Source organism: Leucoraja erinacea, chromosome 20 (assembly GCF_028641065.1).
Source record: "Leucoraja erinacea ecotype New England chromosome 20, Leri_hhj_1, whole genome shotgun sequence".
Lineage (NCBI taxonomy): Eukaryota > Metazoa > Chordata > Chondrichthyes > Rajiformes > Rajidae > Leucoraja > Leucoraja erinaceus.
The window spans coordinates 21,581,254-21,606,159 of record NC_073396.1 but is presented as its reverse complement, the minus strand read 5'-3'; the positions used below and the strand labels follow the sequence as shown (position 1 = coordinate 21,606,159).

Sequence of the window (24,906 nt, the reverse complement as noted above, 5' to 3'; positions counted from 1 at the left end):
ACACCCTCTGGAAACCTGCCACAAACATCACCCGGCAAGCCCTGAAATGGAACCCCCAAAAGGAAAAGAGGTCACCCCAGGAACAGCTGGAGAAGAGGTGTCCTGACAGAAATGTCTGAGAGTGGGCTCAACTGGGGAGATTTCGAAAGAACTGCCAAGAATCGAGTGAGGTGGAGGACATTTGTCAATGGCCTATGCTCCCTAGAGGAGCAAAGGGCTTAAGAAGAAGCAGAAGAAGATTGAAATTGACAAGGCATTGAAATTGACAGGTACTTCCTTCTACTTCCTGGGAAGATTACGGAGATTCAGCACGTTCAAGAGGATTCTCCTAAACTTCTACAGGTGCACGGTAGAGAGCATTCTGACTGGTTGCATTGTGGCCTGGTTCGGCAACTTGAACATCCAGGAGCGAAAAAGAATGCAGAAATTTGCGACCACTGCCCAGTCCATCACCAGCTTTGACCTCCCCACCGTCGAAGGGATCTATCGTAGTCGTTGCTTCAAAAAGGCAGCCAAAATCATCAATGACCCACACCATCCTGGCCACACACTCATCTCACCATTGACATTAGGAGGAAGGTACAGGAGTCTGAAAACTGTAACGTCCAGGTTCAGGAATAGCTTCTTCCCTACAGCCATCAGGCTATCAAACACAACAATGAATAAGCTCTGAACTGTAAAAGACTATATTATTGCACTATATTTGTTAATTATTGAACTTTTTTTTTTCTCTTCCCCAGTTATGTACCATGTTTACATATTCTGTTGTGCTGCAGCAAGTAAGAATTTCATTGTCCCATCCGGGACATATGACAATAAAACACTCTTGACTTGACAAGGCATTGAAATTGACAAGGAACTGAAATTGACAAGAAATCCCTTCGATGGATGCTTAACTCCATTAAACAATGTAACAATGGGAGGTACACAAAATTGCTGGAGAAACTATCTCCTCAATGTAATAATGGGGTTGGGCGTGACAATTAAACAGCCAGCCTTACATATTTTCGCTTGCAGTAATAAATATAAATTTTTAGTTAAGAACTTTGTACGCTCGGCAGGTTAGTGAAGGAGAAACAGAGATAACGTTTATGTTTGATGTCCGTTCACCCATAACTCTGGTCGGGCAGTTGGTTGTGGGAATCTCACTTGGAGTTGGAATCTTTGAAAGTGGGAATCGGCAGCGGTGGTTTTTGCCGCTCCCCACCATCTGCAGTTTGTGGAGTCTAACTGAGATACAAATCAGTTGCAGTATAAATCCGTCTGAAAGGTCTCGACCTGAAACATCACCTATTCCTTTTCTCCAAAGATGCCGCCTGACCCACTGAGTTACTCCAGCATTTTGTGTCTATCTTTGGTGTAAACCAGCATCTGCAGTTCCTTCTTACACAGTATAAACTAGCATTAGATCAAAGACGGAATGGCCTCTCGCCGTCCTCCCCACCTTAGACGGGGCAGACGCAAGACAAAAATTAGAACTTACGGGTGTTGCTGTCAGTCAGGGCAGCCACAAACTGCAGGTATTTCTTCATGAGTGTGGTCTGGTCCACCACCGCTCCTGGAGTTGCTACAAATGCCATCCCTTCCACGTGTGTCACCAGCTGGGTTCAGCGTCAGCTCCGTCACTGCGCCAGGTCCGCTTCTAAGGGAGGACAAAAGAGCATAAATGCTGGAGAGAAAAAAACCCTCCTTCAGCCCACCGTGTCCATGCTGACTATCGATCAACCCGTTTAAGCTAGTTCTATGTTATGCCACTGTCATCTGCACTTCCTCAAGAGTCAAGACTATTAAGGAGGCACAGTGGTAGAGTTGCTCCGTCATAGCGCCAGGTACCCGGCTTTAATCCTGACCACGGATCTGGTGGGTTTCCTTCAGGTGCTCCAGTTTCCTCCCATATTTTACAGAAGTGCAGGTTTGTAATGGGCTGTTAATTGGCTTCTGAAAATTGTCTCTAGTGTGTCGGATGGAACTAGTGTTTGGGTGATCTTTGGTCGGTGTGGACTCGGTGAGTCGAAACGCCTGTTTCCACGCTGTTGAAGCAGGTTCTATAACAGCATTTAAAAGACATTTGAACAGGTACATGGATAGGAACAGTTTAGAGGGCCAAACACGGGTAAATGGAACTAGCTTAGATGGGTTGGCGTGGGCAGGTCAACCTGAAAGACCTGCTTCCATGTTGTATGACGCTGACTATCATAACATTCCCCCTCTTGCCTTCGTCCCTCCATCCCCTTCTTCCCGTCCCACTCCACACTCTCCCCTCCATCTCCTGTGGTCCCCACTCCCTCCCCTCTGTCCTCCACACTATTTCCCTCTCCCCTTTACCCCCTCACTCCTCCCTCCCCTCCACCCTTCCGTCTCCTGCACCACGTCTACCCCTTCCCCTCCAAGGCCACTCTTCCCTCTCCCTTACCCTCCTCCCCCACTCCTCTTCCTCCAATATTCCCCATTTATCCCCCTCCCTCTCCCCCTCCTACCCTCCCGCCACCCTATACCCCCTCCCCTCCTCCCTTTCCACACATGCCCCCTTCAATCCACTCCCCCCCCACTCCTACCCTCCCCCCCCCTCCATCACCACTCTCCTCCCCCCCCTTTTCCACACATGCCTCCCCTCCCACCCCCTCCCCACCTCCCCTCCCCCCCACAACCCCACTCCACCCCCCCGCCCCTCCTAAGCTTGTCCCCACCACCCCTCTCCTCACCCAACCCTCCACTCCCCCACTCCCTCCCCTCCTCCCAACTCCACTCCACCTCCCTCCCCTACTCAGCCTGGGTGCACCCACCCCTCTCCTCCCCACCCTCCCCTCAACCCCCCCAACCTCCCCCCCCTCCCCTCACCCCTCTCCTCCCCACCCCTCTCCTCACCCCCCCTCTCCTCACCCACCCCTCTCCCCCCACCCCTCCCCCTCCACTCTCCACCTCCCTCCCCTACTCAGCCTGGGTGCACCCACCCCTCTCCCCTCCCCCCCACCCCCCCCTCCCCCACCCCTCCCCTCTCACCCCTCTCTCTCTCACCACATCCCCGCGCTCCGCCACCCGCCCGCCGGCCCCTTTCACCGCTCCCGCCGCCTCCGCGCCCGCCTCACACCCGGGCTCTCCTCCCTCCCTCCCCACGGCATCTACCCCGGGCCCTCCGTCCTACCTCCATCCACCGAGTCTCTCCAACTCCCCCGCGGGCCCAGAGCGGACCCTCGCCCGCCTCCCGGGTCCAAAAACTCCCGGAACTCCTTCCGCCGGCGGAGGAGCAAACGCGCGGCCCGGCGGCGCTCAGACCATCGAAAACGATGGTCTTCCTCGGCGTCATCAGGCCGCGACCGCCCTCAATGGAACAAGAGGAAACTTTATTTACAATCTGCTCAGGGCAACCAGAGCCTTGGCTGAAACCCTCACAATAGTTCACCCAGAGGATGAAACTTGCTCATAAAAACATTGTTAAAGTTTCAAGCCATCTTAATACCACTCTGTCTGTACACAAATATCAATGGCCTCTCCTTGAAACCTCCCCAGGGTCAGTCAGCTGTGGGGGGAAAAAAACAAGTACGGAAGTTTAGTATATTATCACTTCTTTCAGTTTTGTTTTAGATTAGAGATACAGCGCGGAAACAGGCCCTTAGACCCCACCAACACCGTGCTGACCAGCGATCACCCTGTACACCCGCACTATCCTGCACACTCAAGACAATCTACATTTGTACCAAGCCAATACCCTACACACCTGCAAGTCTTTGGTGTGTGGGAGGAAACCGGAGCACCCGGGGGAAACCCACACAGTCCGTACAGACAGCACCCGTGATCAGGGTCGAACACGGGTCTCTGGCGCTGTGAGGCAGCAACTCTACCGCTGCTCCACCCTCACTGTAACGAGGTACAGTGTAAAGTTTTTTTGTTGCGTGGTATCCAGTCAGCAGAAAGACTGTGAGAAGGAACTGCGGAAGCTGGTTTATACCCAAGATAGACTTGTATGCTGGGTCGGAATCCTTCTTCAGACTGAAATGGACCATAAAAAAGGGTTCGGAACTGAAACATCACCTATCCCTTTTCTCCAGAGATGCTGCCTGACCCGCTGTTACTCCAGCATTTTGTGTCCGCCAGCGAAAAGACTATACATGATTACAATCAAGCCATCGACAATGTACAGATAAAGGATAAAGGGAATAACGTTTAGTGCAAGATAAAGTCCGATTAGAGATATTCCGAAGGTCTATCTATTGAGATAGATGGTAGGTCAGTACTACTCTCTAGTTGGTGAGAGGATCTAATTTGTAAGGGAACAAAACATTTTTCAGTTTTTCAAAGCTACCAATGTGCATCTTTAATCTCCCCCTATTCCGTTCTGAGGTACCCACCTGCTTCAAGAAGACCACCATCATCCCAGCGCCAAAGAAAAGCTAGACCTCATGCCTAAACGACGACTGTCCAGTGGCCTTGACATCCACCATCATAACATGTTCTGAGAGGCCAGTTATGGAATGCATTAAATCCAGTCCACCCAGCGGTCTTGACTCACTGCAGTTCTTCTACCACCACAACAGGTCCACGGGTGATAACATCGGCATAGCCCTACACTCATCCCCAGAGCACCTGGATAAGAAAGACACCTACGTCATACTCCAATTCATAGACTACAGCTCTGCCTTTAATACCATTATACCATCTAAGCTGGTCACCAAACGCCCAGGACTTGGTCAGCACTTATCTCTGCACTGGATCCTCCACTTCCTGACCAACAGACCCCAATCAGTGAGGATAGGGGACAAATCATCTGCAAGGATACACTCGCAGCCCCCTTCTTTACTCCTTGTACACCCACGACTGTGCAGCCATGTACTGTACAAATCTAATTCAATTTTCAAGTTTGCAGACGATGCCACCATTGTGGGCCGGACATCAAATAATAATGAGAAGGAGTACAGGAAGTAGATCGAGATCCTCATGGCCTTTCTCTCAAAGTCAGCAAGACAAGGAGATAATGATCAACTTCAGGACTTCTAGCGACACATACCCCAGTTTGCAATGACGGCGCTGAAGTAGAGATGGTTGAAAACTACAAATTCCTAGGAGGCGATATCACCAACTACTTCTCCTGGACCACCCACATTAAAGCAACGACCAAGAAAGTACACCAACGCCTCTACGTCCTTAGAAGGCTTAGGAAGCTCGGCATCGACATCCTACCACAACCAGAGAGTGGTGCTGAACTACCATCTACCTCTTTGGTGACCCTCGGAATATCCGTGAACGAACTTTGCGGGCTTTACCTTGCACTAAACATTATTCCCTTATCATGTATCTATACATTGCAAATGGCTCAATTGTAATCATGTACTATTGTATTCCTGATGGTAGACGCAAAATGCTGGAGTAACTCAGCGGGACAGGCAGCATCTCTAGAGAGAAGGAATGGGTGACGTTTCGGGTCGAGACCCTTCTTCAGACTGAATGTCTGATGACTGGAAAGCATGCAACAAAAGCTTTACAATGTACCTCAGTACACATGACAATAAACTAAACTAAACTAAACATATATATTACTTGGAGACACAAGAGCGTACAGATGCTGTAATCTTGAGCAAAAAGAAAATAGAGGAACTCAGCAGGTCTGGCAGCTGTATAGTCCTTTTTCCTCGTGTTTTTCTCTATATGCATCATGGAAACAGTCCCTTCGGCACAACTTGCCCATACCGAGCAACATGCCTTGTCTATTCTAGTCCCACCTGCCTGCATTTGGCCCATATCCCTACAAATCTATCGTATCCATGTACCTGTCTAAGTGTTTCTCAAATGTTGCAAGAGTTCCTGCCTCAACTGCCTTTCGGGCAGCTCCTCTCATGATTATGTACACCTCACATTCTGCTTGGGTAGCTTGCAACCCAACTTTGGGATGTGGAAAGAGATCGGAGCAAACTGGGGAACCCCATGAGAACGTGCAAACTCCACATTGACAGCACCTGTGCTTGGGATCGAACCCCGGTCTCTGGTGCTGTGAGGCAGCGGATTTATGATCCGCAAGAGAAGGCAAAAGGTCGATGGTGGGGCAGAGGATGCCTAGGCTGGTAGGACATTGCCTACAGGGATTGTAGGACAGTTTAGGGTTAGTAGTTTAGTTTAGAGATACAGCATGGAAACAGGACCTTGGCCCACCGAGTCTGCACCGACCAGCGATCCCCGCACACTAACACTATCCTACACACACTCGGGGCAATTTACTTTTATAGCAAACCAATTAATCTACAAACCTGAACGTCTTTGGAGTGTGGGAGGAAACCGAATACCTTGGAGAAAACCCATGCAGATCACGGGGAGAACGTACAAACTCCGTACAGAGAGCGCCCATAGTCAGGATTGAACCCGGGTCTCTGACATTGCAAGGCAGCAACTCTACCACTGTGCCACCATGACGCTGGGTATTAGCAGAGCCAGACCCAAAATGCTGGTGTAACTCAGGCAGGACAGGCAGCATCTCTGGATAGAAGGAATGGGTGACATTTCGGGTTGAGACCCTTCTTCAGACTGGGAGTCAGGGAAGTTGGAGACACAGAAATATGGAAGGGTAAGATGCTTTGTGTACTTCGTTATCACATTCCCCTAGCTAACAATAATCTATTCTACATTTTCCTTGAACTACATCCCCTTTGATGTCTCATTCTCACACCTTACCCTTCCATATCTCTGTTTCCCCTCTCCCTTGATGTCTCATCCCATCCCGAGACATCACCCATTCTTTCTATCCAGAGCTGCTGCCTGCCTGGCTGAGTTATTCCTGCATTTTGTGTCTATCTTCGCGTAAACCAACATTTGCAGGTCCTTCCTGCACAGTAGCAGAGCCAGAGTGGCCAGAAAGTGGCCAACTCACACCCTGTTGACAGCACCAAGTACCAGGATCAGGTGCCATAGCTTTAGGGCAGCAGTGTCGACAGTGCCCTTGGGACAAGGTCAACAACAGCAACTTGTGTTTGTACGGCAACTCTGTCGTGAGCAAATATCTCAAGGGGGTTCACCTGAGCTATGGCAGATGCACCAAACCATGCAAGGCTACAGAAGATAGATACACAGTGCTGGAGTAACTCAGCGGGCCAGGCAGCATCTCTGGAGAGAAGGAATGGGTGACGTTTCGGGTCAAGACCCTTCTTCAGACATGTTTCAGGTCGAGACCCTTCTTCAGATTGCTCGACTGGAAACGTTACCCATTCCTTTTCTCCAGAGATGCGGCCTGACCCACTGAGTTACTCCAGCATCTCGTGTTGATCTTCAGAGACACAACGTGCTTTGGATTGATTTGGAGAAGAGATGGAGAGAAATCTCTCTCTGCATGGTTTTGGTGAGATCTCATTAAGAATGCAGAATACAATTTGATCTTCTTTCAGAACATTCAGATTGTACAAAAAATGAGACACACAGTGCCAGAGTAACTCAGCGGGTCAGGCAGCATCTCTGGAGAACGTTTATTGTCACGTGTACCGAGGTACAGTAAAAAGCTTCTGTTGCGTGATAACCAGTCAGCGGAAAGGCAATACATGATTACAATTGAGCCAGTTACAGTGTATAGATACATGATAAGGGACTAATGCTTAGTGCAAGGTAAAGCCAGTAAAGTCCGATCAAGGATGGTCCGAGGGTCTCCAATGAGGGTCCCGGGAACATGACCCACTAAATCCGCGTCAACCATCCATCACCCCTAAACTAGTTCTATCCCACACACACTAGGGGACAATCTTACAGAAACCAATTAACCTACAAACCCGCACGTCTTTGGGATGTGGGAGGAAACCAGAGCACCCGGAAGAAACCCACAAGTCACATGTAGAACGTGCAAACTCCACACAGACAAGGTCAGGATTGAACTCGGGTGTCTGGTGCTGAGAGGCATCGGCTCTACCAGCCACTGTGACTTGTATGGACTGTCTTTGGTTGCAATAAGGGCATTATGGGTTTTTTTGTTGCACATTGTAGTTATTGATTTATTGTAGGTGTGATCATTATATAGTCTCTGTGTTATTGTGTTCACAGTTCCGCTCCTGTAAATACGAATTTCCCCGATCGGTGCATGTGACAATGAAACACTCTTGTCTTTTGGAAAAGGATAAACTTCCCCTTTTGCTTCCAGCACAAGGATTGTGTGAGTGGATTGGGAGACGGGTGACTGACGCGTCGGCGGCAGGCAGGTTTGGCGTTGACAGAGAGCGGGGGGGGGAGTTTAAACCGACTTTAGAAACTCTCGGTCTACAAAACCATGGCTACCGAACGTCTCCTTCTCCTGCTCATGAACACAGCGGCGATCGCAGGTGAGTGAGGCGAGGGCGAGAGAGACAGGGGGCGAGAGGCGGGGCGCTGAGAAAGTAACCGCACGCGTTATTTATTAACAAGGGATCCATTAGGAGGCGGATGAGTTATAATCTGTGCAAACTCTGGGGGGGGGGGACAAGGAACTGCAGGTGCTGCTTTACAAAACAAAAAGACACAAGGTGCTGGAGTAACTCAGCGGGGCAGGCAGCATCTCTGGAGGAAAAGGATGGGTGACGTTTCGGGTCGGGACCCTTCTTCAGACTGGAATTGGGAGTAGGGTCCCCAACACGAAATGTCATCTATCCACGTCCTCCAGAGATGCTGCCCTGACCTGTTGAGTTACTCCAGCACTTTGAGTCTATCTTCTTGCATTTGCTCGTTTCTTCAGCATTGAAGATCCGGGGAAACGGAGATGCTGAGACTTTTAGGAAGCTGCTGATTGTTTTTAAGTTTAACCCACCTGCCATTTATCACAAATTGATTCGGAATCTAAACAGAAGCAAAATGATGGAGACAGATTGCTGGAGCCCTTGAGAAAGTGGCTGTCTGTGTTTAACCAAGGAGACAAAAAAAATACATCAGGTGCTGGAGTAACGCAGCGTAACAGGCAGCAACTCTGGAGAACATGGACAGGTGACGTTTCGATCCCAGGTATTACTTATCCATGTCCTCCAGAGATGCTGCCTGACCTGCTGAGTTCCCCCGGCACTCTGTGTATTTTTTTTTGGGGGGGGGGGGGGGGGGGGGGGGAATTAGCATCCGCAATTCCTTGTTTTCTCCATCAATCTGGCAATCAGCGTTGTTTTTAAAAGAATCCTGATCTGAGATTAACCAACCTAGTTTTAAAAGTTGATGCAAGGAACTGCAGATGCTAGTTTACATTTAAAAAAAGACACAAAGTGCTGGAGTAACTCAACAGGTCAGGGATCATCTCTAGACTTTGCATTCTGCTATGGATTTTAATTCCAGCTGCGTGTTTTTGTAGCGAATGCCTTTGAAAGTTGAGTTTAGTTGATGTAAATTAACGGTGTTAAAGTACTGTAGCTGTAACCGAGGTAGAGCGAGAAGCGGAAGGTACACAAAAATGCTGGAGAAACTCAGCGGGTGCAGCAGCATCTATGGAGCGAAGGAAATAGGCAACGTTTCGGGACGCTCCATAGATGCTGCTGCACCCGCTGAGTTTCTCCAGCATTTTTGTGTAGCTTAGAGTGAGAAGCGTTTCTGTTGAGTGTTAGCCAGTCAGCGGAATTACCATACACGAGCCGTTCACAATAGAGTCAATGCAGGGGAGGATAAACACAACGTGCTGGAGTAACTCAGCGGGTCAGGCAGCATCCCGAGAGAACATGAATAAGTGATGTTTCAGGTCGAGACCCTTCTTCAGATAGAAACATAGAAAATAGGTGCAGGAGTAGGCCATTCGGACCTTCGAGCCTGCACCGTCATTCAATATGATCATGGCTGATCATCCAACTCAGTATCCTGTACCTGCCTTCTCTCCATACCCCCTGATCCCTTTAGCCACAAGGGCCACATCTAACTCCTTCTTAAATATAGCCAATGAACTGGCCTCAACTAACTTCTGTGGCAGAGAATTCCAGAGATTCACCACTCTCTGTGTGAAAAAATTGAAGAGGTCTCAACCCGAAACGTCTCCAGAGATGCTGCCTGACCCACTGAGTTACTCCATCCAGCACGTTGTGTTTATCTTCGGTGTTAACCAGCATCTGCAGTTCCTTCCTACACAAGGGGAGGGAGGATGGGTTTTGCGTGATGGTCTGGGCTGTTTCCACAAATCTCTGCCATTTGTCATTTACCCCGTGTTTTTGTTTCTTGCTCGTGTTTTATTCCAGCGGTGGGGTCCTCGCCCTATTACCTGTTAGTCAGCAGCAATGGTCCCATCACCACAGGTGCCCGGGGATCAGTGGAGGCCAGTCTGGTGCCCGGAGCTGGGATGGAGGCGGCTTTCCTGCCCCCCACCGACTATCTCTCCTTCCACTGGGAGGTGCAGAGGCCGCTGTCCGTGGTGCGTCGGTGGCGGCGGGGAGCTCTGATCAGTTCCCTCATCGTCCGCAGCCACGTCCCGGGGGTGTACAGACTCCGCGCCTGGGTGAGGAGAGTGGACTGCCTGAGATGTCTACCCCTGGCCCACACTGTCACCACCCTGCATGTTACAGGTGAGACCCAGGACTCGAGGGCCTGCGCCACGGGCGGTAGTGGAGGCAGACCCGATAGTGGCGACTAAAAGGCCTTTAGACTGACGCAAAACGCTGGAGTAACTCAGCGGGACAGGCAGCATCTCTGGAGAGAAGGAACGGGTGACGTTTCGGGTCGAGACCCTTCTTCAGACTCAATATTTAGATATAGACACGTGGATATTGAGGTATGGGATATTGAGATAGTCACAGGAGCAGGGGAAAAAAGTGCAGAGAAGATTTTAAAGGATGTTGCCATGACCTGAGGGCCTGAGCTAGGGGGAGAGGTTGAGCAGGCTACGGACTTTATTCCTTGGAGCACAGGAGGATGAGGGGTGAGCTTATAGAGGTGTATAAGATCATTAGAGAATTAGAACGGGTAAATGCATACTCTTTTACCCAGAAGGGGAATCTAGATCCACGGGACAGTTTAAAGTTAGAGGGAAAAGATTTAATAGGAACCTGAGGGGTAACCTTTTTTACACAAAGGGTGGTGTGTATATTGAACCAGCTGCTAGAGGAGATATTTGAGGCAGGTACAACAATAGCAACATTTAATAGACATTTGGATATTACATGGATAGGACATTTTTCGAGGGATATGGGCCAAACACATGCAGGTGGGACTAGCGTAGATGGGGCATCTTGGCCGGCATGGGCAAGATGGGCTGAAGGGCCTGCTGTGTGAGCTTCCCCAACGCCTGGTCCGTGGAGAATATACGCCTGCTTGTCAGACCACAGACTTTGGGAACTTTAAACACAAGGCATAAAGGCATTAAAATAATGACAGAAAATGCTGGAGTAACTCAGTGGGTCAGGCAGCATCTCTGGAGGAAATGGATAGGTGACCATTCACACTAGTTCTATGTTGTCCCATGTTCTCATCCACAGCTTGGCCTGTTTTTTTCAACACGTCATAATTGTAAATCATCGAGGAATCATAGTGAATACTTTATTGATTAAGCAATCAATCAATTAATTAATTATTTCATTGTTAATTGATTACTTATTCGTTATTAATCGGCCATGCAATGGCAAATTCTATTTATTTGATGGTTAATTGTCTGAATTATAATTTATCATTATAAAAATATTATAGTCTTATTAAGGACATTTAATGATCAACTATTCAAATAATCAATGAATCAATTCATCAGGCGGTCAGTTAGTTAATTATAATATTAGTGATTCATTATTTGATTAATTGTTTAATTATTAAGTTTATTGACTAATCACTCAATTACACAATTAAGTTTTAAGTATTCATTAAAAGTTAATTGTGCAGTTATTCGTTGTAGGTTATTGGTGAATTTTTTATAACTCGGTTGAATTTTGGGTGTAATTTTCTTTCCCCACCCCACAGACTCTGTAATAGGGACCTTGTCACTGACGCAACTGAATAGGAGTGTCACTTCTACAAACATCGGGTATGAACTGGCCACAAATACCCCAACAAAAATCTCATTCATCCTCTACGACCCCAGCAGATACTTCAGCTCCTCTTTCTTCCGCTTCCGTTGGCACTTTGGAGACGGGTAAGTGCATGTTCCCGTAAAGAGTGAAGCCTAATGGATGCTGATTGGAGGGAATTGTGGGGGGCGCAGTGGCCTAGCGGGAGAGTTGCTGCCTTACAGCGCCAAAGACCCCAGTTCGATCCTGACTACGGGTGCTGTCTGTACGGAGTTTGCATGTTCTCCCTGTGACCGCGTGGGTTTTCTCCGGATGCTCCAATTTCCTCCCACATCTCAAAGACGTGTGGATTTGTGGGTTAATTAGCTTTTTAAAAATTGTTCACAGAGTGTAGGATAGATCTAGTATATGGGTGATTGTTGGCCAGTGCAGACTTGGTGAGCCTGTTTCCATGCTGTATCTGTAAATTAAACTAAACTAAGCTCGTGAGATCTTTCAAAGGGCTAGCACAAGCCGTGTGGGCTGAATGGTCTTATGCTCACTGATATGACTAATTGAACCCGAATGCTGATTGCCTAAAATTAACATGACAGACCCAGGAAAGAAAGATTAATGCATGTGTTTTTATCCTTCGACTTTGTAAAGGGAGAGGAGAATCACAAATGATTCCTACGCATTCCACATCTACCCGAGGGCAGGGATATACCAGGCTCAAGTTGAAGTCTACGTATACCTCAGCCATTCCCAATGGAAGAGTGGGACTTTTGGAGCCACGTTGAACCTTCTGGGTAATGTAGACTCAAGGACCTGCAGATGCTGGTTTACAAAAAAAAGACTCAAAGTGTTGGAGTAACTCAGCAGGTCAGGCAGCATCTCTGGAGAACATGGATAGATGATGTTTCATCTCGCGATCTGAAGGCAAAAGTCCGACGAAGGGTCTCAACCAAAAACATCACCGATCGATGTTCTCCACGGATGCTGCCTGACCCGCTGAGTTCCTCCAGCACTGAACTGCAACCTAGGGTCCCAGTCCTTATGTGAAGCCATGCCAATTGATCGAAAGGCACAGGATGGAAAGAGTTTGGGTTTAGAGGCAGGTTGTGGTTCAGATGGAGAAGCAATCACGTGTGGAGTTTGTACATTCTCCCTGTGACTCCCTGTGTCAGTTTTCCCCGGCTGCTCCCATTTCCTCCAAAGATGAGTGGGTTTGTAGGTTAATTGGCCTTCTGTAAATTGCCCCCAATGTGTAGGGAGTGAATGAGAAATCGGGACAACATAGAACTGGTGCGAGTGGGTGATCGCTAGACAGCGCGGGGACAGTGGGCTGTAGGGTCTAATTCCACACTGTATCTCTAAACTCAACCCATCCTACTTTACTCCCATTTTATTCTCCCCAGATCCTCATCAACTCCACACAGACGTTCCCAACAATGGGCCTTTGTGGGCTCCACCCTTCCTTGGCCATCTGTTGCCGGCCCTGCTTTGTTCTGGCCTTTCTCTTCCTCCGGTTCCCTCCCCTCTACTTTCAGCCTGAAGAAGGATCCCAGCCAGAAACGTCACTCATTCATTTCCTCCAGAGATGCTGCCTGACCCGCTCTAACATACTCCAGCACTCTGTGTGTCTCTCTACCTGACTGTAGGTTCAATTAACTTGGGAGGACTCCGGGGAATCTGGAGGGTTTGGAGCGGATTAGTGATGTGAATTTGTAGCTTGACTTACCCAACGAGATGACTCATTCTCGCATCTACTTCAATCCAGATCCGATCAACGCCATAGAGGTGAAGAATGCAGACGGCGAGCATCCAAAAGACATCATGGACTTCCATCTGCATGTAAACGGCAGGTGAGAAACAAGATCGAGGGCAGGGATTTAGCCGAGATCCATCGGCCCGCCGAGAATGAAGGGGGACCCAGCGGGGGGAGGGGGCGCTGAAAATGATGGGGGAACCTTGATTAGACCGGGTGTCAGGGGATAGAAGGCAGGAGAATGGAGTTAGGAGAGAGAGATAGATCCGCTATGATAGAATGGTGGAGTAAACTTGATGGGCCGAATGGCCTAATCCTGTTCCCATCACATGAACTAATGGACCCAGCCGGGGGGGTGGTGGGGGGGGGGGGGGGGAGGGAGGGGGGGGTGGCAGCAGCCATGTACAGCAACAGGCAGAAGATAGGACTGTTCAGTGAACCTTTTGTAACATTGTCAGCACCAGAAACGTGGTGAGTCTTTGTGTACTGTCTAGGCGAGGTCTGCTGTATGATTTTACCAGGTTGTATGTAAAATAAGGCATTTCACCATAACTAGATACATGTGATAATAACATATCACGGAATCATTGACTCATGTTGGCGGCTTCATATACCTCAGGCACTCCCAGCGGGAGACTGGGATCTTTGGGGCCACGTTGAACTTGTTGGCTAATGTGGATGCTTCTTTAGAAAGGAGATGAGGAGGAATTTCTTCAGCCACAGGGTGGTGAAACTGTGGAATTCATTGCCACAGATGGCTGTGGAGACCAAGTCAAAGGGTATTTTTAAAGCGGAATTGACAGGATCTTGATTATAAGGGTGGCAGGGGTTATGGGGAGAAGGCAGGAGAGGGAAAGATAGATCAGCCATGATTGAACGGCGGAGTAGACTCGATGGGCCAAACGGCCCAATTCTGCTCCTGTGTTTTATGGACTTCTGTGCAATCCTTTTCCAGCCCACCGCTGACCATCTGCTGGTCAGTCTCTCCGAACTGTATCCGTGCAGTTGGTCACGCATGCCACACGGTGCTACTGGAGAGGTCACGGGACTGTCACGTGAGATACCCCATGAGCGAAGCGGAACCTTACACACTCAACGTACGGGCTGAGAACGGGGTGAGCTCCCTGCAGACCTGCTACAAGATAACTCCGTGGCGTAAGGGTGAGTGCAGAGGGTAGGATGCGGAACCATTGGCGGAGACGCTCCCCGACAGACGTAAGAGTTGCATAAGTCAGGTGTTACATGTCAGAAACGGAAGTGCTAACGCTCGCTCGTCAATCCACAGTAAACCCTCGTTATAATGGACCATGGGTGGGGGGCAGAGACTGGTGTCCGTTATTGCTGACCGTCCACTATAACAGAGTCAGGGATTAACACTGTATAAGCAGTAGAAACAAACAACTGCAGTTGCTGGTTAATACACAAAAGGACGCAAAGTGCTGGAGTAACTCGGAGGGTCGGGCAGCATTAATGGAGAACATGGATAGGTGACTTTTCGGGTTGAGACCCTTCTTCAGACTCGGTCCGGAACTGGGTCTGGAATCCAGGTGAGTGGATGGCCCCAGCCTGCTGGCAGCAGGGGGCGAGGCCAGAGTCAGTGGAGGTGATAGTCGTGGCCCACGGGCAGCCGGAGTGCGGGAGAGGGTCGCTGGTGAGGGGCGCTGGTGAGGGCAGCAGGTGCGGCTGGAGGCCACCAGGGAGACGGTGTGGCCAGAGGTAAACTTATGAAATGTGTATCTCAAATATTTGGTGTTAGAGCAGTTATGTGGACATTAACATAGGAACATAGAAACATAGAAATTAGGTGCAGGAGTAGGCCATTCGGCCCTTCGAGCCTGCACCGCCATTCAATATGATCATGGCTGATCATCCAACTCAGTATCCCGTACCTGCCTTCTCTCCATACCCCCTGATCCCCTTAGCCACAAGGGCCACATCTAACTCCCTCTTAAATATAGCCAATGAACTGGCCTCAACTACCCTCTGTGGCAGAGAGTTCCAGAGATTCACCACTCTCTGCGTGAAAAAAGTTCTTCTCATCTCGGTTTTAAAGGATTTCCCCTTTATCCTTAAATTACTTGTTAAATAATCGGTTGTTGTTGACTATAATACATTAGCTAGTCGAATGTTGCGGGGGAATTCTGTGCAAATTCATTGCCTCAGATGTCAGTGGAGGCCAAGTGATTGGGTATCTTTAACGCTGAGATTGACAGGTTTTTGATTAGTAAGGGTGTCAAAGGTTACGAGGAGAAGGCAGGAGAATGGGGTTGAGAGGGAAAGATAGATCAGCCATGATTGAAGGGCAGAGCAGACTCGATGGGCCAAATGGCCTGGTTATGCTCCTGTATCTTACGAACTGGTGACACCGAGGAGTGGATAAAAGGTGAAATAACTGTGTGTGGTGGTGATTTGGGCAGGGCAGCACTTAGAACATATGAATGAAGGACCGTTCAGAAGTCTGACCACAGAGGGGAAGAAGCTGTTTCTGAGTCTGGTGGTGCGCTGGTTCAAGCTTCTGTCAGGCGGGAGCAGAGAGAAGGAGGAAAGACTGAGGCGGGGCAAGTCTTTGATTATCTTGGTGCAGGATTGCTGCATTATAATAGTTGCTCTCGTTTAGATAAGACAATAAACAAGAGATATAGACAGTGATGTAGAGAGATGCAGAACAAATGAATGAAAGATATGCAAGCAAGTATTCACTGTCTATATCTCTCGTTTCCCTTTCCCCTGACTAGTCTGAAGAAGGGTCTCAACCCGAAACGTCACCCATTCCTTCTCTCCAGAGATGCTGCCTGTCCTGTTGAGTTACTCAAGCATTTTGTGTCCATCTTTGGTTTAAACTAGCATCTGCAGTTCCTTCCTACACTTACCTCCTCTGGCAGCTCGTTCCATATAGTCACCCTCTGAGTGAACTATTGAGGCTGAGAGTGGAATAGAACCGTACAGGATAGGAACAGGCCCTTCGGCCCACAATGTCTGTGCTGAACAAGATGACAAGACCGTCTCTTATCTGCCTGCGTATAATCCAAATCCTTCCATTCCCTGCACATCCAAAACTCTCTTCAATGCAGAATGGCCCAGCGGCTAGACAGAGCCTCTGCATCACAGGCAGACCAAACCAAATGGGATTAACGCAGCATTAGTGCGGGATGGGTGGCTGGGAGCCAGAATGGACTCGATGGGCCTAACGTCCTCTTCCTGTGCCGTGTGAGCCCGTGAGCTGAGCGGTGGCACCTGATCCGTGTCAGCAGCCAAGCGTGTGGAGGTGTCACGTCACTGCCAGCTGCATGTGCCCTCTCTCCACACGCAAGCACCTGCTGAGTCACGCGTGTGACGTGATGCTCTCTGCCGCTTTCACTTCTGCTTTGCCACTTCCCCATCATGGGACATCGAACAATGCAGCTCAGGAACAGGCCCTTCGGCCCACTATGTCCATGCTGAACACAAAGACAGGTTAAATTAGTAGAGTCACACAGCACGGAAACAGCCTCTTTAGCCCAACTCACCCATGCCAACCAACATGCTCCGTTTCAGCTAGTCCCATTTGCCCACGTTTGACCCATGTCCCTCTAAACCTTTCATGTCCATGTACCTGTCCGAAATGCCGTGATAGTGCCTGCCTCAACTATCCCCTCTGGCAGTTCGTTCCATACACCCAAGTGAAAAAGTTGTCCCTCAGGTCCCTATTAAACCTTTCCCTTCTCCCCTTAAACCTAGCTCTTAATTCTTAAATCTGGTTCTTAATTCCCCAACTCTGGGAAAAGACTGCGCATTCATCCAATCTATTCTACTCATGATTTTGCACACCTCTATAAGATTACCCGTCAGCCTCCTGTGCTCCACGGAATAAAGTCCCAGCCTCCCCAACCCCTCTCTATAGCTCAAGTGGTGGTGGTGCTGGCTCGAAGGGCCGAATGGCCTACTCCTACACCTATTGTCTATAAGCCCACGAGTCACGTCAACATCCTTGTAAATGTAAACTGCACATATGTCTCTATGTCCATGACCCTATCTAAATTCTTTCTAAATGCCACCATCGTATCGGCCTCCACCACTACCCCTGGCAGCGTATTCCTGGCACTCCCTGGCCCTCTGTGTAAAAAACATCTCAATCCGCACATCTCCTTTGAACTTTGCCTCTCTCTCATTAAAGCTTTGCCCTATAGTCTAAGAATTACACAACTCATTTGATTTTGCACCGGCGATTTAGCACGGAAACAGACCCTTCGACACACCAAGTCCACACTGACCAGCGATCACCCTGTACACTGGCACTATCCTACATACTAGGGACAATTTTCCATTTTTACCTTAGCCAATTAACCTACAAATCTGTACGTCTTTGGAGAGTGGGAGGAAACCGGAGCTCACGGAGAAAACCCACGAGGTCATCGGGAGAATGTACAATTTCCATACAGACAGCACCCGTGGTCAGGATCGAACCAGGGTCTCTGGCGCTGTAAGGTAGAATCTCGACCGGTGAGCCACTGTGTCCACACTTATTTCTAAATTGAGATTGGAACTCATCAGATAAGGAGCCACTAAATTGAGAAGGGTGTGGACTAAAAGGAATGGAAGATATCGAGTGGTTTACAATGATCCAGCGCCAGAGACCCGGGTTCGATCCTGGCTACAAGCGTTGTCTATACGGAGTTTGTACATTCTCCCCGTGACCGCATGGGTGTTCTCCGGATGGTCCAGTTTCATCCCACATTCAAAAGATGTACAGGTTCGTAGATTAATTGGTTTTGGCAAAGATTCTAAACTGTTCCTCATGTGTAGGATAGTGATATTGTACGGGGTGATCGCTGGCTGGCGTGGATTCGGTTGGCCGAAGGGTCTGTTTCCCCACTGTATCTCCCAACTAAACTAAACTAAATATCACAATAATAAACTAAACCAAACTAGGGAGTAGATTCCAAAATGGGATAACATGGAACTAATGTGGACAGGTGATCGATGGTCGGCGAGTGGTCGATGGGCCGAAGGGCCTGTTTCCACGCTGTATCTTTCAATCAATCAATCAATCAATAAAATGGGTGCTTGATGGTCAGCACGAACTCGATGGGCTGAAGGGCCTGACTCTGTGTTGGACGCCTGTGCTGACTGTCCCACTCTGTTCCCCCCCATCAGGCATTCACCCGGTGTGGTTCATCATCCCCGGTGTTACCCTGCTCACCATCGTCCTACTCATCATCTTGTCCACCACCATGAGGAGCAGCAGATCCCAGAAGGACTTGGTTGAGGTAAGTCCAAGCCCGCTGGCCATGCTGAGTAACTCCAATCATTCCCTCTCCCCCTCGCTTCCGTCCGGCAGAAGAACGCGCACCACCAGACTCAGGAACAGCTTCTTCCCCTCTGGAAATCGGAGCACCCTAGTGTTCATGGGGAGAACATACAAACTCACAAGTGCAGACTGCACCCGTAGTCAGGTTCGAACCTGGGTCCCTGATGCTGTGAGGCATCAACTCTACCGCTGCGCCACTGTGCTGCTCTGCCCGAGATGGCAAGAAACCGCAGAGTTGTGGATGTAACCCACCCAGTTCATCACACGGAACAAACTCCCCACCATTGACTCCATCTACACTTCACGCTGCCTCAGAAAAGCAGCCAACACCACCAAAGGCTTGACCCACCCTGGTCGTTTCTTCCTCTCCCGCTACCGTCCGGCAGAAGATACAGAAGCTTGAACGCGCGCCCCACCAGACTCAGGAACAGCTTCTACCCCTCTGTTATCAGGCTTGAACGGTCCTCCTATAAGCCAGGGCACTGTCCGATTCACCTCCACTCCATTGCGGACATTGGACTTTGTCCCTGGAACTGACGTGCTACAATGCTGAGAACTATATTCTGCACTCTGTGTCTTCCCCTTTTGTCTACCTGTTGTACTTGAGTTTGACTTTGTATTTATGTGTAATATTATCTGACCTAATTGGAATAACGTGCAAAACAAAGCATTTCACTGTACCTCGGGACAATAGCCAATAGACAACAGGTGCAGGAGTAGGCCATTCGGCCCTTCGAGCGAGCACCGCCATGCAATGTGATCATGGCTGATCATCCACAATCAGTACCCCATTCCTGCTTTCTCCACATATCACATGACTGCTATATTTAAGAGCTCTACCTAACTCTATCATTAGTACACATGACAACAATAAACATAATTATTGGACAGTGCAAGTTGCTCCTAGAATGTTGGTGGGTGGTAGAATCTTGGGTGGAGGATAAAATGAGATGAGTGTAACTGAGTGAGTTATTGCTAGTACGGACTCACTGGGCTGAAGGGCCTGTTTCTGTGCTATAGGATTTTGTGTAGTTTTGTTTTGCTTCAAGATGCAGCGTGGAAATAGGCCCTTGGGTTCACCGAGTCTGTGCTGACCAGCGGTCACCTGTACATTAGTTCTATCCCACACACTAGGAACAACTTATAGAGGTCAATTTACCAACAACCCTGCATGTCTTTGGAGTGTGTGTGTTGGGGGGGAACTGCACACCTTCCCCTTTGCTCTATCAGTTTGTAACTTGATTTTGACCTGATTGTATTTACGTCCAGTATTATCTGATGTAATAGTTTGTAGGTTAATTGGCTTCTGTAAATTGTCTGTATGGTTTAGGATAGAACTAGTGTGAATGGATGATCCTTGGTTGGTGCAGACTCGGTGGGTCGAAGGGCCTGTTTCCACGCTGTATCTCTAAAACTAAAACTAAATTCAATGGAGAAAATAAATGAATGCCTGCCTCGTGTAGTTTCCTGAGTGTGCCACCGGATGGCAGTGCTGGCCACACAATAGATGACTGGCATAAAATTGACACAAAGTGCTGGAGTAACAGCGGGTCAGGCAGCATCTCTGGCGGGGTGGCACAGTGAAAAACGGTAGAGTTGCTGCTTTACAGCGCCAGAGACCTGGGTTCAATCCCCACTACGGGTGCTGTCTGTATGGAGTTTGCACGTTCTCCATGTGCCCGCGCTTTCTTTTCTCCGGATGCTCCGGTTTCCTTCCACACTCCAAAGACGTACAGGTTTGTAGGTTCATTGGATTTGATAAATTGTAAAATTGTCCCTAGTGTGTAGGATAGGTGTCATAGCCTCAGAATTAAAGGACGTTCTTTTAGGAAGGAGGTGAGGAGAAATGTATTTATTCAGAGGGTGGTGAATCTGTGGAATTCCTTGCCACAGAAGGCTGTCGAGGCCAAGTCAGTGGATATTTTTGATTCAGAGATGGCTAGATTTTTGATTAGTACAGGTGTCAGGGGTTATGGGGAGAAGGCAGCAGATTGGGGTTAGGAGGGAGAAATGGATCAGTCATGAATGAATGGCATAGTAGACTTGATGGGCCGAACAGCCTAATTCAACTCCTGTCCCGTATGACCTTATGATAGTGCTGGTGTATGGGGTGATGGCTGGTCGGCATGGACTCGGTGGGCTGAAGGGCCTGTTTCCACACCGTGTTGCTACAGTCGCCAGTGTGAGGCTGTGAGGTGCCGCTGTTTGAAGCTGTTCTAACACCTGCTCTGCTTGTGTTTTCACAGGTGGCGGATTTTGACTTCTCTCCATCCGGGGTGAAGTCGTCAGGGTGGGGACGAGGGGAGATCTTTCCCTTGTGCTGCGGCCCCAGCCAGTCCCAGGCTCGTCAGTCCCACAGTCGCACCACCAGGGAAGGCCGCTCCCTCCTGCACTGCAGCGGCCCCCCGCCCCTGGATTACCGCACCTGGGAACACCTGCACCCCGCCGACCCCGGTTCCAATCCCGCCACCTGCTCAGTGGCGCAGCGGTAGAGTTGCTGCCTCACAGCGCCAGTCGCGGGGCCAATCCTGGCGACGGGTGCTGTCTGTACGGAGATTGTACGTTCTCCCTGTGACTGCGTGGGTTTTTCCGTGTGTCATAGAGTCATACAGTGTGGAAACAGGCCCTTCGGCCCAACTTGCTCACACTGGCCAACATTTCCATCCAGACTAGTCCCACATGCCTGCATCTGGCCCATATCCTTCGAAACCTGTCCTATCCACATACAGTACCTGTCTGACTGTTTCTTAAACATTGCAGTAGTATCAGCCTCGACTACCTCCTCCAGCATCTCGTTCCACCACCTGCTGATGGAAAAAGTTACCCCTCAGTTTCCTATTAAATCTCTCCCCCCTCACCTTAAACCTATCTCCTCTGGTTTTCGCTTCCTGTTTCCTCTCACACTCCAAAGACGTGCAGGTTTGTAGGTTAATTGGTTTCGTAAATTGTCCCTAATATGTGGGATAGAACTAGTGTACGGGTGGTGACTGGTCAGCAGGGACTCAATGGGCCAAAGGGCCTGTTTCCACACTGTATCTAAACTAGAACTAAAAACATTGTCTACTTACACAGCGCCTATACCAGTACAAATTCAAAGCCAGGGGGTAATCGGTGACACCGCTGGTAGAGCTGCTACAGTGCCTCACCGTGCTAGTGATCCCAGGTTCTATCCTGCCCTTGGGTGCAGTCTGTGTGGAGTTTGCACGTTCTCCCAGTTATCATGTGGGTTCCTCCGGGTGCTCCAGTTTCCTCCCACATCCCAAAGACATGCGGGTTTGTAGGTTAATTGGCCCTCTGTAAATTGCCCCCTAGTGTGTAGGAGTGGATGAGAAAATGGGATAATGTAGAACTGGTGTGGCCAGGGTGGTGTGCGTGCGGGCAGTTGTTGGGAAGAAGCTGTTCTTGAACCTGGAGGTCATGGTTCTCAGTCCTTCTCCCTTCTGTACCTTCCTCCCAATAGTGGGAGTGAGATGAGAGCGTGGCCAGGATGGTGTGGATGCTGGCTGTTTGCAGGAGGAACGTACATGATGTCACCTTTCATTGTTATTTTTACATTATTGTGTTCTACCAAATAAATAAATATGTATAAAACTTAACAAATCCAATAAACGCATTTCTTAACATCTACAAGTATTTCTTGAGGGGGTTACGCTTCAAGTTTAGATAGGTAGATCTTTTTGAGCTAAGGGCATATGGTGGTACAGCTGCTGCCTTACAGCGCCAGAGACCCGGGTTTGATCCTGACCTCGGTTGCTGTCTGTGTGTGGAGGCTGCACGTTCTCCCCAAGACGGCACGGGTTTCGTCCCACACTGCAAAGACGTGCGGGTATGTAGGTTAATTGCTCCTCTGTAAATTGTCCCTAGTCTATCGTGGACCGAGTCCACGCCAACCATCGATTAACTCTTCATACTAGATCTGTGATTTTGCCCACTTTCTCACCCACACAATACACAACAGGGGTAGTTTACAGAAGACAGCTAACCTATAAACCCGCAGGTCTTTGGGATGCGGGAGGAAACTGGAGCGACCAGAGGAAACCCACGCAGTTATAGGGAGAACGTGCAAGCTCCACACAGACAGCATCCGAGGTTCGGATCAAACACGGGTCTCTGGCGCTGTGTAGCAGTATTTTCATGGGCGAATCCCATCTTCGGAACTATCCAGGAATTCCGGGATCTCGAGCTGCTTTCTGAAGGGAGAAGATGGTGAGGGTAGACACAGAATGCTGGTGTAAATCAGCGGGTCAGGCAGCATCACTGGAGAACATGGTGATGTTTCGGGTCAGGAACCTTCCTCAGACTGCAGGAGATGGCGAGGACAGGTTTTGCAGTTTGCTGAAACGTTCTGAGTCCAGTGATCTCATTGACACTGCAGTAAACAAACAGAGACACTCATTGTTGCTTGCAATGAATCACTCCTGTCAGCACTAGGACACTCTGAACCTGAGGGAAGGAGCTCACGAGGCTGCACACCTTGTTAAATGTGTCCTAACCTTCAGCAGATTGATCTTCAGCCTCGCTGCTTTATGTAGCTCAGCACTTGTTCCCGAAGGTCAGAGGATTGATTTTGAAGCAAGGACTTGGATCTCTACAGCCTAGCGCCATCAACACTGAATTCAACCATCTCGGAAAAATCAGCCTTCGATCATGCGTACATCTCGTCGTAGAACAGATAGCTGCACAGCTGAAACGGGGAACACCGCAGTTCCTCCCACACACTGGCAGATCCCAAAACAACATGTGGGTTTGTAGGTCAAGTGTAAAGCCTCTGTAAATTGCCACTGGTGTGTAGGGGTGTGGATGAGGAAGTGGGATAATGTAGAACCAAGTGTGAATGGGTGATCGATGGTCAGCATGGACTCGGTGGGCCGAAGGGCCTGTTTCCATGATGTATCTCTAAACTAAACTGAACTCTGGGTTGCCAGTTCGATAACATAATCACTATATTCTGGAGAAACCAGATGCTGGTTTATACCAAAGATAGATACAAAGTGCTGGAGTGTCTCAGCGGGTCAGGCAGCATCTATTGAGAAAAAGGATGGTGATGTTTTGGGTCAATGATTCATGATATGTTATCACATAACCCCAGGTACAGTGAAGTGCTTTGTTTTGCATGCAAGCCAGAACAATCATACAGCAGACGCCACCCAGGCAGTAACATCATACACGCAAAGAGTTGCCATGTTTCTGGTGCCGAGAAAGTTACAAAAAATGAATTGAACAGTTTTAACTTGTGCTGGTGGCAGCAAACCAGGCCTCCCGTCACACACGGCTGCAGGCAGCTCCCTCGCCGAATCCCCCCTTCGTTCTCAGTGGATTCATTGCCCCAGTAAATTGTCCCTAGTGTGTAGGACGTGGATGAGAAAGTGGGATAACATTGATAACCAGTGTGAATGGGTGATCGATGGTCGGCATGGGTTTGGTGGGCCGAAGGGCCTGTTTCCATGCTGTATCTCTAAAATAATCTAAACCAGACTAAACCGAATTCATAACACGACAGGATACTTGGCCTTGGTCCTGATTTTGCAGCCATGATATTTGTTTGTTCCTAGCACAGACTCCTGAGTACACTGCGTCTAGTCTGATAATCATCCAGCCAGCCAGAGACTTTATCAGCATCTATATTGTTAATCCCACTATATAACGTTATACTCAATGTCATCAATCCAGCTCCTGTCCTCAATGTCCTTTGATGCAAAAAGTACACTCTAAAAATAACCAGGAACTACGGTGCAGAAAAGTCAAACGTTATTGGGTTCTGTACGGATAAGACTTGGCCGTGGAGAGATTCAGCACGGAGACAGGTCCTCCAGTCAGCCATGTCCACGTGACCATCCATCACCCATTTACACCAACGCTCCCACAACATTTCCAATCAACTACCGACCAGGATTCCACCACTCACCTACACACCAGGGGCAGCATGGTGGCGCAGTGGTAGAGTCGCTGCCTCACAGCACCAGTGACCCAGCTTCGATCCTGAC

At 49.1% G+C, this 24,906-nt stretch overlaps 2 protein-coding genes across 2 annotated transcripts in view; one reads left to right on the top strand and one right to left on the bottom strand.

Annotated features, from left to right (window-relative positions):
* trrap (transformation/transcription domain-associated protein) overlaps nucleotides 1-3,290 on the bottom strand; it is a 168,782-nt gene extending 165,492 nt beyond the window's left edge. Inside the window, 2 exon segments of the mRNA XM_055651623.1 lie at nucleotides 1,484-1,642; nucleotides 3,143-3,290. Coding sequence (XP_055507598.1) covers nucleotides 1,484-1,580 — 97 coding nt within the window. The 5' untranslated portion in view covers nucleotides 1,581-1,642; nucleotides 3,143-3,290.
* Nucleotides 3,291-8,151: 4,861 nt separating this feature from the next.
* On the top strand, nucleotides 8,152-24,702 carry tmem130 (transmembrane protein 130). The gene is made up of 8 exons (XM_055651622.1): nucleotides 8,152-8,282; nucleotides 10,137-10,460; nucleotides 11,842-12,013; nucleotides 12,534-12,676; nucleotides 13,648-13,732; nucleotides 14,591-14,796; nucleotides 18,769-18,881; nucleotides 21,169-24,702. The coding sequence occupies exons 1-8, from the start codon at nucleotides 8,231-8,233 to the stop codon at nucleotides 21,412-21,414; spliced, it is 1,341 nt and encodes a 446-aa protein (XP_055507597.1). The 5' UTR covers nucleotides 8,152-8,230; the 3' UTR covers nucleotides 21,415-24,702.
* The last annotated feature ends 204 nt before the right edge of the window (nucleotides 24,703-24,906 follow it).

Excerpts from the sequence above, each read along its gene's own strand:
- tmem130 (XM_055651622.1), top strand. The coding sequence starts at position 8,231 with ATGGCTACCGAACGTCTCCTTCTCCTGCTCATGAACACAGCGGCGATC. Across the intron at positions 10,461-11,841 it reads CACCACCCTGCATGTTACAG|ACTCTGTAATAGGGACCTTG; the intron begins GTGAGACCCAGG and ends CCCACCCCACAG. Across the intron at positions 13,733-14,590 it reads CATCTGCATGTAAACGGCAG|CCCACCGCTGACCATCTGCT; the intron begins GTGAGAAACAAG and ends ATCCTTTTCCAG.